Raw genomic sequence first — 15,370 nt, forward strand, 5'->3', positions numbered from 1 at the left:
AACCTTACACAGCCTGGAGGTGTGTTTTGGGTCATTATCCTGTTGAAAAACAAATGATAGTCCCACTGAGCGCAAACCAGATGGGATGGCGTGTCACTGCAGAATGCTTCCTGTGACGGTCCTCATGAGAGCCAGTTTCATCATAGCGCTTGATGGTTTATGCTACTGCACTTGAAGAAACTTTCTTCAAGTTCTTGACATTTTCTTGATTGACTGACCTTCATGTCTTAAATGATGGACTGTCGTATCTCTTCACTTATTTGAGCTGTTCTTGCCATAATATGGACTTGGTCTTTTACCAAATAGGGCTATGCTCTGTATACCACCCCTACCTTGTCACAACACAACTGATTGGCTCAAACACATTAAGAAGGAAAGAATTTCCACAAATAAACTTTTAACAAGGCACACCTGTTAATTGAAATGCATTCCAGGTGATTATCTCATGACGCTGGTTGAGAGAATGCCAAGAGTGTGCAAAGCTGTCATCAAGGCAAAGGTTGACTACTTTGAAGAATCTCAAATATAAAATAACACTTTTTTGGTTACTACATGATTCCATATGTGTTATTTCATAGTTTTGATGTCTTCATTATTATTCTACTATGTAGAAAATAGTAAAAATAAAGAAAAACGTTTCAATGAGTAGGTGTGTCCAAACTTTTGACTGGTATTGTACATACATTCAATAAAACAATTACTAATTGCAACAGAATTCAGACTGACTGCTCACACACTGTAAGGTAAGGTGTATAGTCACACTGGTACAGAAGACTCACTCTTTTTGTTTTTTTCTCCTCCCAATGTTTTAGATTTTCTTGTCTTTTGCTCTGTTTTCTCCTCTGTGTGTCCTGGTTGTGTTTTTACGTTACCATGTGAACTGTGTCGTGCTGTACTAGACGTGCCTGTGCAGCTGTCTGGCTGTGTAGTAGCCGAGGGAAGCCCCTCCGAACCCTGTGGTAAGATGGTCTTAATGGCTGTGTCTCAAAAGTCTCTAAGTGTTCTCTTTTTCTTGTCTCCTCTCCTTCATTTGATCTGAGGGAACAGGACAGTGGACAGGTGAAAACCCGATTCACCAGCACTAGGCTTTTTTTCACCATAATAGCACCTATCCCACCTGTTAAGTTCAGTGCAAACAAAGGGAGTCAAGTGGAAGTTGCCGTTTTAGACTATTGAGATGCACCCCGTTCGTGTGTGGGGGCTGTTTTGTTTTGCGACGTCCCCAGTTCTTCTGCCATGTTGTTCACTAACATACTAACACGAGTCCTACACCCCTTCGTTCTCCTTTTATTTAATCTTTATTGAACCATTGCCTCTCATTGCCCTGGCAGTGAACTTTCCCACAGTGTTGAGAAACATTGTCTGGATGTTTTAGTGTTACCTGGCCAGAGCAGCAAGAAGGAAGATGTTTGGGTTGATGACGGAATGCTACCAGGAGATGTTGAGGGGAGAGTTCAGCCGAATGACCTATTTATTTACATTTTCAAGGTTGGAAAGACTGAAATCCATGCTTTGGTGTTGTGAAGCTAGCTACTGCCCCCAACTGTTAATGTTATAATTTTTTTTACCAAAAAAACAATGTAAATCAATGTCCCCCGGTTAGCATGCTTTCATTTTCATTACCAGATAATTTTTTAGAGGGATTGTGTAGCCCAATAACTTTGAAGTGACTTTGATGTGATTTTGGCATGACATTGAATTTACTTAGTTTTTTGGCTATAAAATTGCCAAAACAGCAGGATTTTTTTCTGCATTGAAATTGGGCTTAGGTGAGGGGTTTGGCTGGGGTGTGGCAGTGGGCCTGGGCCATTAGCAAGGTCATCGACTCCTTTTTTTGGAGGCCCTCCTCTTGCTCGCAGAGACAAAATGTTGCTGTTTTAAAGCAAATTTCCTGCAATTCTACAGATTTTGCTATGGCTTATGCTGTGTTCTTATGCCATCTGAGTGACTCAACAAAGTCAATGGGGGCCCCATATCATGACAAAAATACTCCTGAATGCATCATTTTCTACAATTGTAGATTCTCCGTTTTGCTTTTATTTTGGTGATTGTTAGTTAAAAATATATATATCTTATTTAAAAATATATAGGTCCAATATCTTTTCTACATTCGTTATATTAAGTTTACACTGAAAACGTTTTTCCATCCCAAAAAGTATTTCCCCAAAAAAGGCGTCCCGGAAAAAACTTGTACAGCCCATCCATGACTTTTCTATGTTGAGAAAAACGCTGTATAATATCAGTTAGTGTCAGTGTCTAGTTTAACAAAACCAAAGCAATGACTGCAGTCTCCTTGTTCATAGACTGCTTTCAAGGTAAGGAAACAAATATGTGAATAAAAACTGTGGCTGAACTGTCCATTAAAGTGCTTCAAAGTGAGACAGCGCCACATTTTCTCACACATTTGCAATAATTTGAGTAATACGTTGATGATTACATCTGTTGCTGGGTTGCAACATTAGCCATTATTTGACAGTGCTCAATTTCTTACTGTACCTCCTGCAACCTAGCCTCGTATGAACCATCCTGATCTCGAGAGCTTACATTCTGTTTTGCTTCACAGATAACGAATCAGAATGTAAGCTTGCGAGATCAGGATGGTTCGTACGAGAGGCTACCTGCAACCTGGACTGCTGGTTTAATCTGCTTTTTCGTTTGGCTTTGTTTACAGTATGCACTCGCTGTTTATAATGATGATATGGTTTTGGATGAACTATTGTGTTTGTGAAACTCACCTGCAAGTTTACTGGTGTGGTGAATCAATGTCAATCTACGAATGTGAATCTGTGTGTCTCTCTCTATTTGAAAGTCAAACAACTCACAATCTGTGTTCAAACAAACATGACAGAGGGTGCTGTTGCCACTTGTGTCCTGATATTAATGTTCCACAAACAACATGTCTTTATGTGAGCATCAAACTGGGTTCCTAGAGGGTCATGTGTTATGCCATTACAGCCTATCAAAGCATCATATGGATATTAAAGGGATAGTTTAGCAAAACTATTTCGATATTTGTTTCCTTATCTTGAAAGCAGTCTATGGACAAGGAGTGATTGCAATCCACACTATACTTTTGTTTGTCTCTTTTTGTGCATAGACTGCCTTCAAGTTCAGGGAACAAATATCTAATATGCAATTTTTCAGAACTATCCCATTAACAAAATGCATCCATCTATTAAAGGCTTTTGAAGAAGAGAGTGAAGTACTTTCACAACTGGGTAGTATTAAGTATTTGAAACCAGGTAATACCCTTGAGGTATCAATCATTCATTGCTGCCACTCAATAGAAGCTTCAAAAGCCTAAGGTTTCATCGTCATTTTATAACAACGACTAGCCACAAAACAGACCTGATCTATTGAGTGAGTGTCTCCGTCACCAAGGAGACACATTGCCTTATACCTGTATATAGGAAAACAGTTTGACACCCACATTGCATATTGTGCCCCATCACGCACACCCTGTCCCAACTCACCGTCCTTGATTCCTCTAACTGTGCCAGTCCGAGTGTATGTCTGTGTGTTGTTTGTGTGTGTGATGGTGTGTAACACAATATTTCTTTCTCTTCTGTCTGTCTATGTGTAGGGCTTGTCCAGCGTTGTGTGATCATCCAGAAAGATGAGAACGGCTTTGGGTTGACGGTGAGCGGAGACAACCCTGTATTTGTGCAGTTGGTCAAAGAGGGTAAGGCCTTTTCCATCCTATTCTAATCTACACCTTCCTGTTCTTTAGTCAATTCAATTATGATGAGGTATGGTGTGGCTTAATTGGTAAAGCATGGTGCTTGCAACAGCAGGGTCACTGGTGCGATTCCCACTGGGGCCACCCATATGAAAATATATGTACAGTTGAAGTCGGAAGTTTACATACACTTAGGTTGGAGTCATTAAAACTCGTTTTTCAACCATTTCGTGTTAACAAACTACAGTTTTGGCAAGTCAGTAAGGACATCTACTTTGTGCATGACAAAAGTCATTTTCCAAACAATTGTTCACAGATTATTTAACATAGAAATCACTGTCTCACAATTCCAGTGGGTCAGAAGTTTACATACACTAAGTTAATAGGCTAATTGACATCCTTTGAGTCAAATGGAGGTGTACCTGTGGATGTATTTCAAGGTCTACCTTCAAACCTAGTGCCTCTTTGCTTGACATCATGGGAAAATCAAAAGAAATCAGCCAAGACCTCAGAAAAAAAATTGTAGACCTCCTCAAGTCTGGTTCATCCTTGGGAGCAATTTCCAAACGCCTGAAGGTACCACGCTCATCTGTACAAACAATAGTACGTAAGTATAAACACCATGGAACCACGCAGCCGTCACACCGCTCAGGAAGGAGACGTGTTCTGTCTCCTAGAGATGAACGCACTTTGGTGCAAAAAGTGCAAATCAATCCCAGACCAACAGCAAAGAAACTTGTGAAGATGCTGGAGGAAACGGGTATAAAAATATCTATATCCACAGTAAAACTGCTCCAAAACCGCCATAAAAAAGCCAGACTACGGTTTGCAACTGCACATGTGGACAAAGATCATACTTTTTGGAGAAATGTCCTCTGGTCTGTTGAAACAAAAGTATAACTGTTTGGCCTGTCAGGAGGATTGAGCCAGAATTCACCCAGCTTGTGGAAAGCTACCTAAAACAATTGACCCAAGTTAAATCATTTAAAGGCAATGCTACCAAATACTAATTGAGTGTATGTAAACTTCTGACCCATTGCGAATGTAATGAAAGAAATAAAAGCTGAAATAAATCATTCTCTCTACTGTTATTCTGACATTTCACATTCTTAAAATAATGTGGTCATCCTAACTGACCTAAGACAGGGAATTTTTACTAGAATTATATGTCAGGAATTGTGCAAAACTGAGTTTAAATGTATTTGGTTAAGGTGCATGTAAACTTCCGACTTCAACTGTATATTTATTATATCTCAAGGTAATTTAATTGTATATATTGGAGGTGTAAACCTCTGACATTAGCACAATATGTTCAATTGGGAGCATAGCACAATGTAAATATATATTCATGCAGTCTTGATACCCAAGGCAAGGATACAATATATTGGATTTATATCTGGAGGTGTCACAATACAGTCAGATACAGTAATATCATTAACCTTTTATCATTCTCACTCCCTTTGCCTGTCCTGTCCTCTTCCGCAGATGGCGCTGCCATGCGAGCGGGTGTCCAGACGGGTGATAGGATCATCAAGGTGAGGCTCATTCCCTCTCTGGGGCCCATAACACTCTTCCTAGACATTACCCATAGCCTAATCTCTCGTGGACAGATGCATGTAACATAAATGGCAGTAGCATCTGTCGCAGACCTGGGTTCAAATACAATGTCAAATATCTGAATTGCTTTCACATACGGTACATTCAAAGTAAGTATTCAGATATATTTTATTTGTAAAGACAAGTTGTTGAATATTTGTAATTAATTTGCAAAAATACTAGGAAAGTATTTGAAAATACTCATACAGTTGAAGTCGGAAGTTTACATACACTTAGGTTGGAGTCATTGAAACTCGTTTTTCAACCACTCCACAAATTTCTTGTTAACAAACTGTAGTTTTGGCAAGTTGGTTAGGACATCTACTTTGTGCATGACACAAGTCATTTTTCCAACAATTGTTTACAGACTTTTTATTTCACTTATAATTCACTGTATCACAATTCCAGTGGGTCAGAAGTTTACATACACTAAGTTGATTGTGCATTTAAACAGCTTGGAAAATTCCAGAAAATGTCATGGCTTTAGAAGCTTCTGATAGGCTAATTGACATTGTTTGAGTCAATTGGAGGTGTACCTGTGGATGTATTTCAAGGCCTACCTTCGAACTCGGTGCCTCTTTGCTTGACATTATGGGAAAATCAAAAGAAATCAGCCAAGACCTCAGAAATTGGGAGCAATTTCGAAACTCCTGAAGGTACCACGTTCATCTGTACAAACAATAGTACGTAAGTATAAACACCATGGGACCACGCAGCCGTCACACTGCTCAGGAAGGAGACACATTCTGTCTCCTAGAGATGAACGTACTTTGGTGCGAAAAGTGCAAATCAATCCCATAACAACAGCAAAGGACCTTGTGAAGATGCTGGAGGAAATGGGTACAAAAGTATCTATATCCACAGTAAAACGAGTCCTATATCGACATAACCTGAAAGGTCGCTCAGCAAGGAAGAAGCCACTGCTCCAAAACCGCCATAAAAAAGCCACACTACGGTTTGCAACTGCACATGGGGACAAAGATTGTACTTTTTGGAGAAATGTCCTCTGGTCTGGTGAAACAAAAGTATAACTGTTTGGCCATAATGTCCGTTATGTTTGGAGGAAAAAGGGGAGGCTTGCAAGCCAAAGAACACCATCCCAACTGTGAAGCACGGGGGTGGCAGTATCATGTTGTTGGGGTGATTTGCTGCAGGAGGGACTGGTGCACTTCACAAAATAGATGGCATCATGAGGCAGGAAAATGATGTAGATATATTGAAGCAACATGGCAAGACATCAGTCAGGAAGTTAAAGCTTGGTAGCAAATGGGTCTTCCAAATGGACAACGACCCCAAGCATACTTCCAAAGTTGTGGCAAAATGGCTAAACGACAACAAAGTCAAGGTATTGGAGGGCCGTCACAAAGCCCTGACCTCAATCCCATAGAAAATCTGTGGGCAGAACTGAAAAGGCATGTGCGAGCAAGGAGGCCTACAAACCTTACTCAGTTACACCAGCTCTGTCAGGTGGAATGGGCCAAAATTCACCCAACTAACTTATTGTGGGAAGCTTGTGGAAGGCTACCCAAAACATTTGACCCAAATTAAACCATTTAAAGACAGATCTAGGATCAGTTTATTTTCCCAAAAATCTTACCTCATGCATTTGAACCAAAATGCGAAACCGACACTAGATCAGTGTGAAGGGTCAACTTCATCCTGCCACTATCTCTAAAACAGACACCTCTCCGGGTGAAGTTTTCCCAAGTTACCATTCTAGGATCAGTCTCCCCTCCCCAATCCTTACCTTAAAGGGGCAATCCGCAATTGAAACAATAACAAACCCTGATCCCTGCCTCTGTTTTGGTAAAAATCTGAGGGATGGGGCTGGAGAAATGTAGCCACTCTCAAATTCATACAGAGCTATGGATGCAAGATATAGTTTTAACCATGTTTTGAGGCTATGTAGTTTTTGTTTACATTATTTATTTATTTTTACCAAAATTTGAGTAAAACATGCTTATTTAGGATTCTAATGGAGGTACGACTGTTGAACTAATGAGCCATTTATAAGTTATATTCTTTAAGAATCAATGGGTACAGATAATTATTTTATCATTCCAAAAATGTGTGTATTTGTATTTGTTATGGATCCCTATTAGTCCTGTAAAATGAAGGCAGTTCTTTACAATTAAAAACATTGCATTACCTTTCACATCAGATTTCACAACACATGTGTGCCCTCAGGCCACTAGTCTACTACCACATATCGACAACACAAAATCCATGCGTACGTGTGTGTATAGTGTGTATGTTATCATGTGTGTCTGTAGCAACTGGTGATTGCCCCTTAGTGGGGAAAATGCTAAACCGGAGATCAGTATTTAGGAAAAACTTAATTCTGTCTCAGACAAGAGAACCCTACAGGCTACTGCAGTAGGTCGTGGGTCACGGGTTAGGCCCCCTCCATACTTTACCACTGCCCTCTGCTGGGATGCTGAGTAGCTACACCATATAATGGCAATGCATTCCAATGGGTCATTGGAAAGGGCAGGATGGCTTAGTGCTGTGCATAGTGTCAGTGAAGAAAATGAATTGTTAGTTTGTGGGGGTGAATCTAAACTTTCACTTCAGTAACATTTTCAATTAGTCATGCATTGATGTTGGTATTGATGTTAGGATTCATAGCAGGGCCAGACGGGTTACCAGGACACGTACTCAGAGCATGCTCTGACCAGCTGACAAGTGTCTTCACTGACATTTTCAACCTCTCCCTGACACAGTCCGCAATACCTACATGTTTCAAGTAGACCACCATAGTCCCTGTGCCGAAGAAGTCATGTAGCACTCACATCTGTAGAGATGAAATGCCTTGAAAGGCTGGTCATGGCTCACATCAACACCATCATCCCAGGCACCCTGGAGCCACTCCAATTCACATATCGCCCCAACAGATCCAGAGAGGACGCAATCTCTACTGCAATCCACACTGCCCTCTCCCACCTGGACAAGAGGAACACCTATGTGAGAATGCTGTTCAGTGACTACAGCTCAGTGTTCAACAACATAGTGCCATCCAAGCTCACCACTAAGCTAAGGTCCCGGGGACTGAACACCTCCCTCTTTAACTGGATCCTGGACTTCCTGATGGGCTGCCCCCAGGTGGTGAGGGTAGACAACAACACATCCTCAATGCTGACCCTCAACATGGGGGCCTCTCAGGGGTACGTGCTTAGTGCCCTCCTTTACTCCCTGTTCACCCATGACTGCATGGACGTGCACAACTCCAACACTATCATTAAGTTTGTCGACAACCCAACATTGGTAGGCCTGATCACAGACGACGATGAGACAGCCTATAGGGAGGAGGTCAATAACAACAACTTCTACCTCAACGTCAATAAAACAAAGGAGCTGATCGTGGACTACAGGAAACGGAGGGTCGAGCACGGCCCCATTCACATCGACGGGTCTGTAGTGGAGCGGGTCAAGAGCTTCAAGTTCCTCAATGTCCACATCACAAAGACTCTATCATGGTCAACACACAGCAACACAGTGGTGAAGAGGGCAGGACAATGCCTCTCCCCCTCAATGCCTCTCCCCCTAAATTCTACAGCTACACCATTGAGAGCATCTTGACTGTCTGCATCACCACTCGATATGGCTACTGCTTGGTGTCCGACCGCAAGGCTCTATGGAGGGTAGTGTGTACGGCCCAGTACATCACTGGGAAAGAGATCTCTGCTATCCAGGACCTCTATACAAGGCGGTGTCAGAGGAAGCAGGAAAAAATGGTCAAAGTCTCCAGCCACCCAAGCCACCGACTGTTCTCTCTCCTAACACACAGCATGTGGTACCAATGCACCAAGTCTGGAACCAACAAGCTTCTACACCCAAGCCATAAGACTTCTAAACAAGAGTGCTAAATAGCTAATCAAATGGCTACCCGGACTACATGCACTAACTGTTTTTTGCACTAACTCTCTTGCACTGACCCTATGCACACAGACTGGACTCACACACACGCACACACATATTACATACGCCCAAACACACATAATATGCACACACATGCATATTATACTGACTCCACACACACACTTTCAAACTCGCCACATGCGCTGCTGCTACTGTCTATTGTCTATCCTTCTGCCTAGTCACTTTACCCCTACCTATATGTACATAGCTACCTCAATTACCTCGTACCCATGCACATCGACTCTGTACTTGTATTCCCTGTATATAGCCATGTTATTTTCTACTCCCTATGTATACCTATGTTATTTTTACTTGATATTTGTATTTGTTATTCTCTGTATATTTATTAATTGTGTCACTTTCTATTTTTTATGACATTCTTTATCTTATCTTTAACTCTGTATTGTTGAAAACGGACCTGTAAGTCAGCTGTTAGTCTACACCTGTTGTCTACGAAGCATTTGGCAAAACATGTATTTGATTTGAATTAACGTTTAGAAATGAATAAGGTGTTTCTTGGCTTGGAAAGAGTTGTTATGTACACATGCTCCTGTTGAACATTAACTAATATGGGGCTTCCCATTTGCATTGTTTTTGTCATTTTTTGCTACGTTTTAGACAGAACACATAGTCCTCTTATAGAAAGTGTTGTATTTCATTTGAATGATGTTGATTTGAGGTGTAGTTTATGTTTTTGTTGCAGGTTAACGGGACCTTAGTAACACATTCAAACCATGTAGAAGTCGTCAAGCTAATAAAATGTAAGTTCAAGTGACAGTTTTATATCCAATTATTCGTAGACATGAAAAATCACAGGCTCTTCAAGAGACTTACTTTCTTAAAGCCAACCTGTAGTAGGCTATATGCGCTTATAATGCATTGTAAGACTTGTCATAAGGATGTATAATGTCTTATTATCATCTCATGAGTCTGACCATACTGTATAATAAGCTAGCCATTGTGAGTGAAAAGTTTTCAGTCAATATAAGTTGAAAGTTGGCTACATAGAGAGACATTACATGAAGATATATTTTTTATAATAAGAATTAAAACTCATATAAGTAATAGAGCTGTGACCCCTATTGTCTCTATGTGTCAGCGGGCTCCTATGTGGCCCTCACAGTGCTGGGGAGGCCCCCGGGGCTGGCCCAAATCTCGCTGTCGGAGGGCGAGGGGGGAGACCTGTCCTCTTTCCTCTCCTCGCCCCACTCTCCTGGACCAACGGGGGGAACAGGGGAGCGCTGCGTCACCTCATCCACCAGCCCCCAGGACCACATCACCTCCCCGCTGCCCCTCTGGGTACGACAGTCGGCCAATTGGTTCTCTGTCTGCAACTGAAATGGCATCCTATTTACCATATAGTATACCACTCTATAGAATAAGTAGTGTACTCTATAGGATAAGGTGTGTACTCTATAGAATAAGTAGTGTACTCTATAGGATAAGGTGTGTACTCTATAGAATAAGTAGTGTGCTCTATAGGGAGTGGGGTGCCATTTCAGACACTCTCTCTCTCATTTTATATACAGTACCAGCCAAAAGTTTGGACACCTACTCATTCCAGGGTTTTTCTTTATTTTTACTATTATCTACATTGCAGAAAAATATTGAAGACATCAAAACTATTAAATAACACATATGGAATCATGTAGTAACCAAAAAAGTGTTAAACAAATCAACATATATTTAATATTTGACATTATTCAAAGTAGCCACCCTTTGTCTTGATGACAGCTTTGAACACTCTTGGCATTCTCTCAACCAGCTTCATGAGGTCACCTGGAATGCATTTCAGTTAACAGGTGTGCCTTGTTAAAAGTTAATTTGTGGAATTTATTTCCTTCTTAATGCATTTGAGCCAATCAGTTGTGTTGTGACAAGGTAGGGGTGGTATACAGAAGATAGACCTATTTGGTAAAAGACCAAGTCCATATTATGGCAAGAACATCTCAATAAGCAAAGATAAATGACAGTCCATCATTACTTTAAGTCAATCCAGAAAAGGTGAAGAACTTTGAAAGTTTCTTCAAGTGCAGTCGCAAAATCCATCAAGCGCTGTGTTGAAACTGTCTCTCATGAGGACCGCCACAAGAAAGGAAGACCCAGAGTTACCTCTGCTGCAGAGGATAAGTTCATTAGAGTTACCAGCCTCAAAAATTGCAGCCCAAATAAATGCTTCACAGAATTCAAGTAACAGACACATCTCAACATCAACTGTTCAGAGGAGACTGTGTGAATCAGGCCTTCATGGTTGAATTGCTGCAAAGAAACCACTACTAAAGGACACCAATAATAAGAAGAGACTTGCTTGGGCCAAGAAACACAAGCAATGGACATTAGTGGAAATCTATCCTTTGGTCTGATGAAACCAAATTTGAGATTTTTGGTTCCAACCGCTGTGTCTTTGTGAGATGCAGAGTAGATGAACGGATGATCTCTGCATGTGTGGTTCCCACTGTGAAGCATGGAGGAGGAGGGTGATGGTGCTTTACTGGTGACACTGTCTGTGATTTATTTAGAAGGCAAGGCACACTTCACCAGCATAGCTACCACAGCATTCTGCAGCGACACTCCATCCCATCTGGTTTGCGCTTAGTGGGACTATCATTTGTTTTTTCAACAGGACAATGACCCAAAACACCTCCAGACTGTGTAAGGTTTATTTGACCAAGAAGGAAAGTGATGTAGTGCTACAGCAGATGACCTGGCCGCCACAATCACCAGACCTGAACCCAATTGAAATGGTTTGGGATGAGTTGGACCTCAGAGTGAAGGAAAAGCAGCCAACAAGTGCTCAGCATATGTGGGAACTCCTTCGAGACTGTTGGTTGAGAGAATGCCAAGAGTGTGCTAAGCTGTCATCAAGGCAAAGTGTGGCTACTTTGAAGTATCCCAAATACAAAATCTATTTTGATTTGTTTAACACTTTTTTGTTACTACATGATTCCATATGTGTTATTTCATAGTTTTGATTTCTTCACTATTATTCTACAGTGTAGAAAATAGTCAAATAAAGAAAAATCCTTGAATGAGTAGGTGTGTACAAACTTTTGACTGGTACTGTATATATATTTTTTCTCTTGGTCACTCTGTCTCCCTCTCTGTCTTTATCTGCCCCTCTCTGTCTTTATCTGCCCCTCTGTCTTTATCTGCCCCTCTCTGTCTTCTCTCTCTCTTTCTGTTTTTCCTGTCGCCCTCGTTCTCCTCTCTCTCCACAGTTCCACTTCCGTTCTTCACTCCCCCTTCTCCTTCCCACCTCAGTATCCACACTCACTCTGCCTCTTTCACTTTCTCTTCTCACTAGTTTCCTCTATTTCCAGTTAAACCTATGCCAAAGCTGCCATTCTCCCTCTGCTGCACGTCAGTGAAGTCCCCAAGCGAACAAAGTTCTTATTATTCATTTTTGGCGTTGGTCCCTCAGGAGGAGAATAACGCACTTCACAGCCAGAAGGTGGACATCTTACAGAAGATGCTGACCAAGGAGCAGGAGGATTTACAGGCAAGACACACACAAACACAGTGTCACCATACTCTGAAGGTTTCTACATGAGGAGATGAGGCAGTCAGTCAGTCGAACTTTGTTTCTTTGATTTGAAAGAGTGAATGCAGGTTTTTCTATGCAGCTACACTCATAAATCATCTCAGACAAAGTAGGAGTGCTGATCGAGAATGAGGTTCTTGTACATGTGATCTTATTCATTAACAAAATGTACAACTGATCCTAGATCAGCGCTCCTGCTATTAGATGCTATATGAATACGGGCCCAGATGAAATTAAAATCATTCACACATTAAATTGTCATCAAATGCTCATCATTGAAGTGGATCACCCATAAATGCTTTATCTTAATGATGTCATTACACGTTTCTGCACATTCATTATGTTAATTTGCAACATGCTTCAGTTCAATCGAGTACAGGCTTAACTGAATAACAACAAATACAGAATACAATATGGAATTTTATTGAATAGTTTGAGGTAGGCCTCGTCTCAGAGGAAAGCTCCTCAGAGCCAGATGGTGAGGACAGGTTCCTCCTCCTCCCGGGCGAACGGGGATCCGATGACGGACCTTCAGTTAGTGGTGGTGGGGAGGTAGAAGGTCGTTGGAAGACTGTGGTGGGAGACACAAGGTTTGCGTTGACATATACAGTGTGCTCCAAAAGTATTGGGACAGTGACACATTTTCTGTTGTTTTGGCTAACCTCCCCTATTATTGTAATGGTGAGATGTTAGCATGTCTTGGGGCTATAGTATTTGTGTGTCTGTAACTTGCTCACTCATAATTATTCACTATTCATTCAGGATCATCTGTAATAATGGTAGCCTCCAAATTAATGTAGAAGTGTTTAGAAACCTATTCCATGCTTATATATAATAAAAGTGACTCCAAAATGTCACAATACATTATTTACCATTCATTTATATTGGGCAGAGAATAATCGGAAACTCAACCAAAACAAACAAATGCATCCAACAAATTTGTAGTCACAAGCTTGATGTAGTCATTGCATGCTTTGATTATAGGACCAAATACCTAACTATTACCACTTTAATACACATATAAGTGAATCTGTCACAATACTTTTGGTCCCCTAAAATGGGGGGACTATGTACAAACAGTGCTGTAATTCCTCAATGGTTCACTCAATATGGATAAAAAATACCCTCAAATTAAATCTGACAGTCTGCACTTTAACCTCACAGCCATTGTATCATTTCAAATCCAAAGTGCTGGAGGGCAGAGCCAAAACAATAGCACGTGTTACTGTCCCAATACATTTGGAGCTCACTGTAAATACTCCCCTAGATTCATTCCCATTGGTTGAAAAAAAGGAAAGTGATAATAGCACACATTAGCCCATAGGTTAATCAGCAACTGTGGTGGAATTACCTTAGTGTTCAATGCTCATAGACTGAAGTTAATAGGTGAATGCTTGCTAATAGTATAGGAGGAGAGATGTGACGCTAAGCTAATGAGGTAACATTATCAAATCAATTCAAATCAAATGTATTTATTAAAACCTTTTTACATCAGCAGATGTTACAAAGTGCTTATACAGAAACCCAGCCTAAAACCCCAAACAGCAAGCAATTCAGGTGTAGAAGCAGGAACCTAGGAAGAAAACTAGAGAGGAACAAGGCTCTGAGGGGTGGCCATTCCTCTTTTGGCTGTACCCTGTAAATATCTGCTATGCTGATGAGTGAGATAGGAAGCGATGTGAATTATATGAATTATATGAGTTAGATGAATGAAAAGTGATGATCCATTCAGACCAGCCTTATTGACTGAACTTTCGTAAACTACATTTCCTAGCAGCATTCATAGCTGTCACGCCCTGACCTTAGATATCTCTGTTTTCTATATATTTTGGTTAGGTCAGGGTGTGACTAGGGTGGGTAATCTAGTTTTTTTTGTATGTCTAGGGTTTTTGTAGGTCTAGGGGTTTTTGTATATCTATGTTGGCCTGATATGGTTCCCAATCAGAGACAGCTGTTCATCATTGTCTCTGATTGGGGATCATATTTAGGCAGGCCTTTTCCCCACTTTCTGGTGTGGGAACTTGACTATGTGTAGTTGCCTGTCAGCACTATATTGTATTGTGTCCCGGTTCGTTTGTTATTTTGTTAGTTTGTTCTGTGTTCATTCTTTTAATAAAGAGAATGTACGCACCCCACGCTGCGCCTTGGTCTCCTTCATACGACGAATGTGACAATAGCAGTGGCATCATTCCAGTTTAGCGTGGAATACTCACTGAGTTTCCTGGAAAGCATTGAATGAAGGCAAAGTTAATTAATTCTCATTAGTGTGTTTGTGTTTAAGTCCCCTGTGGGGCCTCTATTGATGCCTGCTTTGTCTCTCTAGGGAGTGTGAGCGCCTGCCTCCCATTTCAATGCTAAACAGGTTAGCTGTCAAAACTTTAAAGTAGCTTTTAGTGGTGTAGCTGAGCTGTGGGTCGTGTTTATTAGGACACACCATAACAAGACGTTTTGCAACAGAATGTGAGATGAGAGTTGCTTATTGAACGTCTTTGGGTAGTACCTCCCCAGAACTCAAGCAGTTTTCTGTTTTGCGACGAATGAACACAGCCCTGTTGCAGTGGTGGGTGAGGGAGGGATAGAAGGAGGGATGGGCAAAAATAAACAAGTTCTTCCACAACCCTCAAGTCTTTCGTGAG

At 41.1% G+C, this 15,370-nt stretch overlaps 1 protein-coding gene across 2 annotated transcripts in view; it reads left to right on the forward strand.

Moving 5' to 3' along the window:
- arhgef12b (Rho guanine nucleotide exchange factor (GEF) 12b) overlaps nt 1–15,370 on the forward strand; it is a 113,840-nt gene that overhangs the window by 58,187 nt on the left and 40,283 nt on the right. Inside the window, exons 4-9 of one of the 2 annotated variants that reach the window (XM_024393629.2) lie at nt 900–959; nt 3,584–3,682; nt 5,165–5,214; nt 9,897–9,954; nt 10,293–10,492; nt 12,615–12,692. In XM_024393629.2, coding sequence (XP_024249397.2) covers nt 900–959; nt 3,584–3,682; nt 5,165–5,214; nt 9,897–9,954; nt 10,293–10,492; nt 12,615–12,692 — 545 coding nt within the window. The remainder of the gene's footprint in view (nt 1–899; nt 960–3,583; nt 3,683–5,164; nt 5,215–9,896; nt 9,955–10,292; nt 10,493–12,614; nt 12,693–15,370) is intronic. The other variant, XM_024393630.2, reaches the window with a different exon arrangement.

Source organism: Oncorhynchus tshawytscha, linkage group LG30, assembly GCF_018296145.1.
Source record: "Oncorhynchus tshawytscha isolate Ot180627B linkage group LG30, Otsh_v2.0, whole genome shotgun sequence".
Classification (NCBI taxonomy): domain Eukaryota; kingdom Metazoa; phylum Chordata; class Actinopteri; order Salmoniformes; family Salmonidae; genus Oncorhynchus; species Oncorhynchus tshawytscha.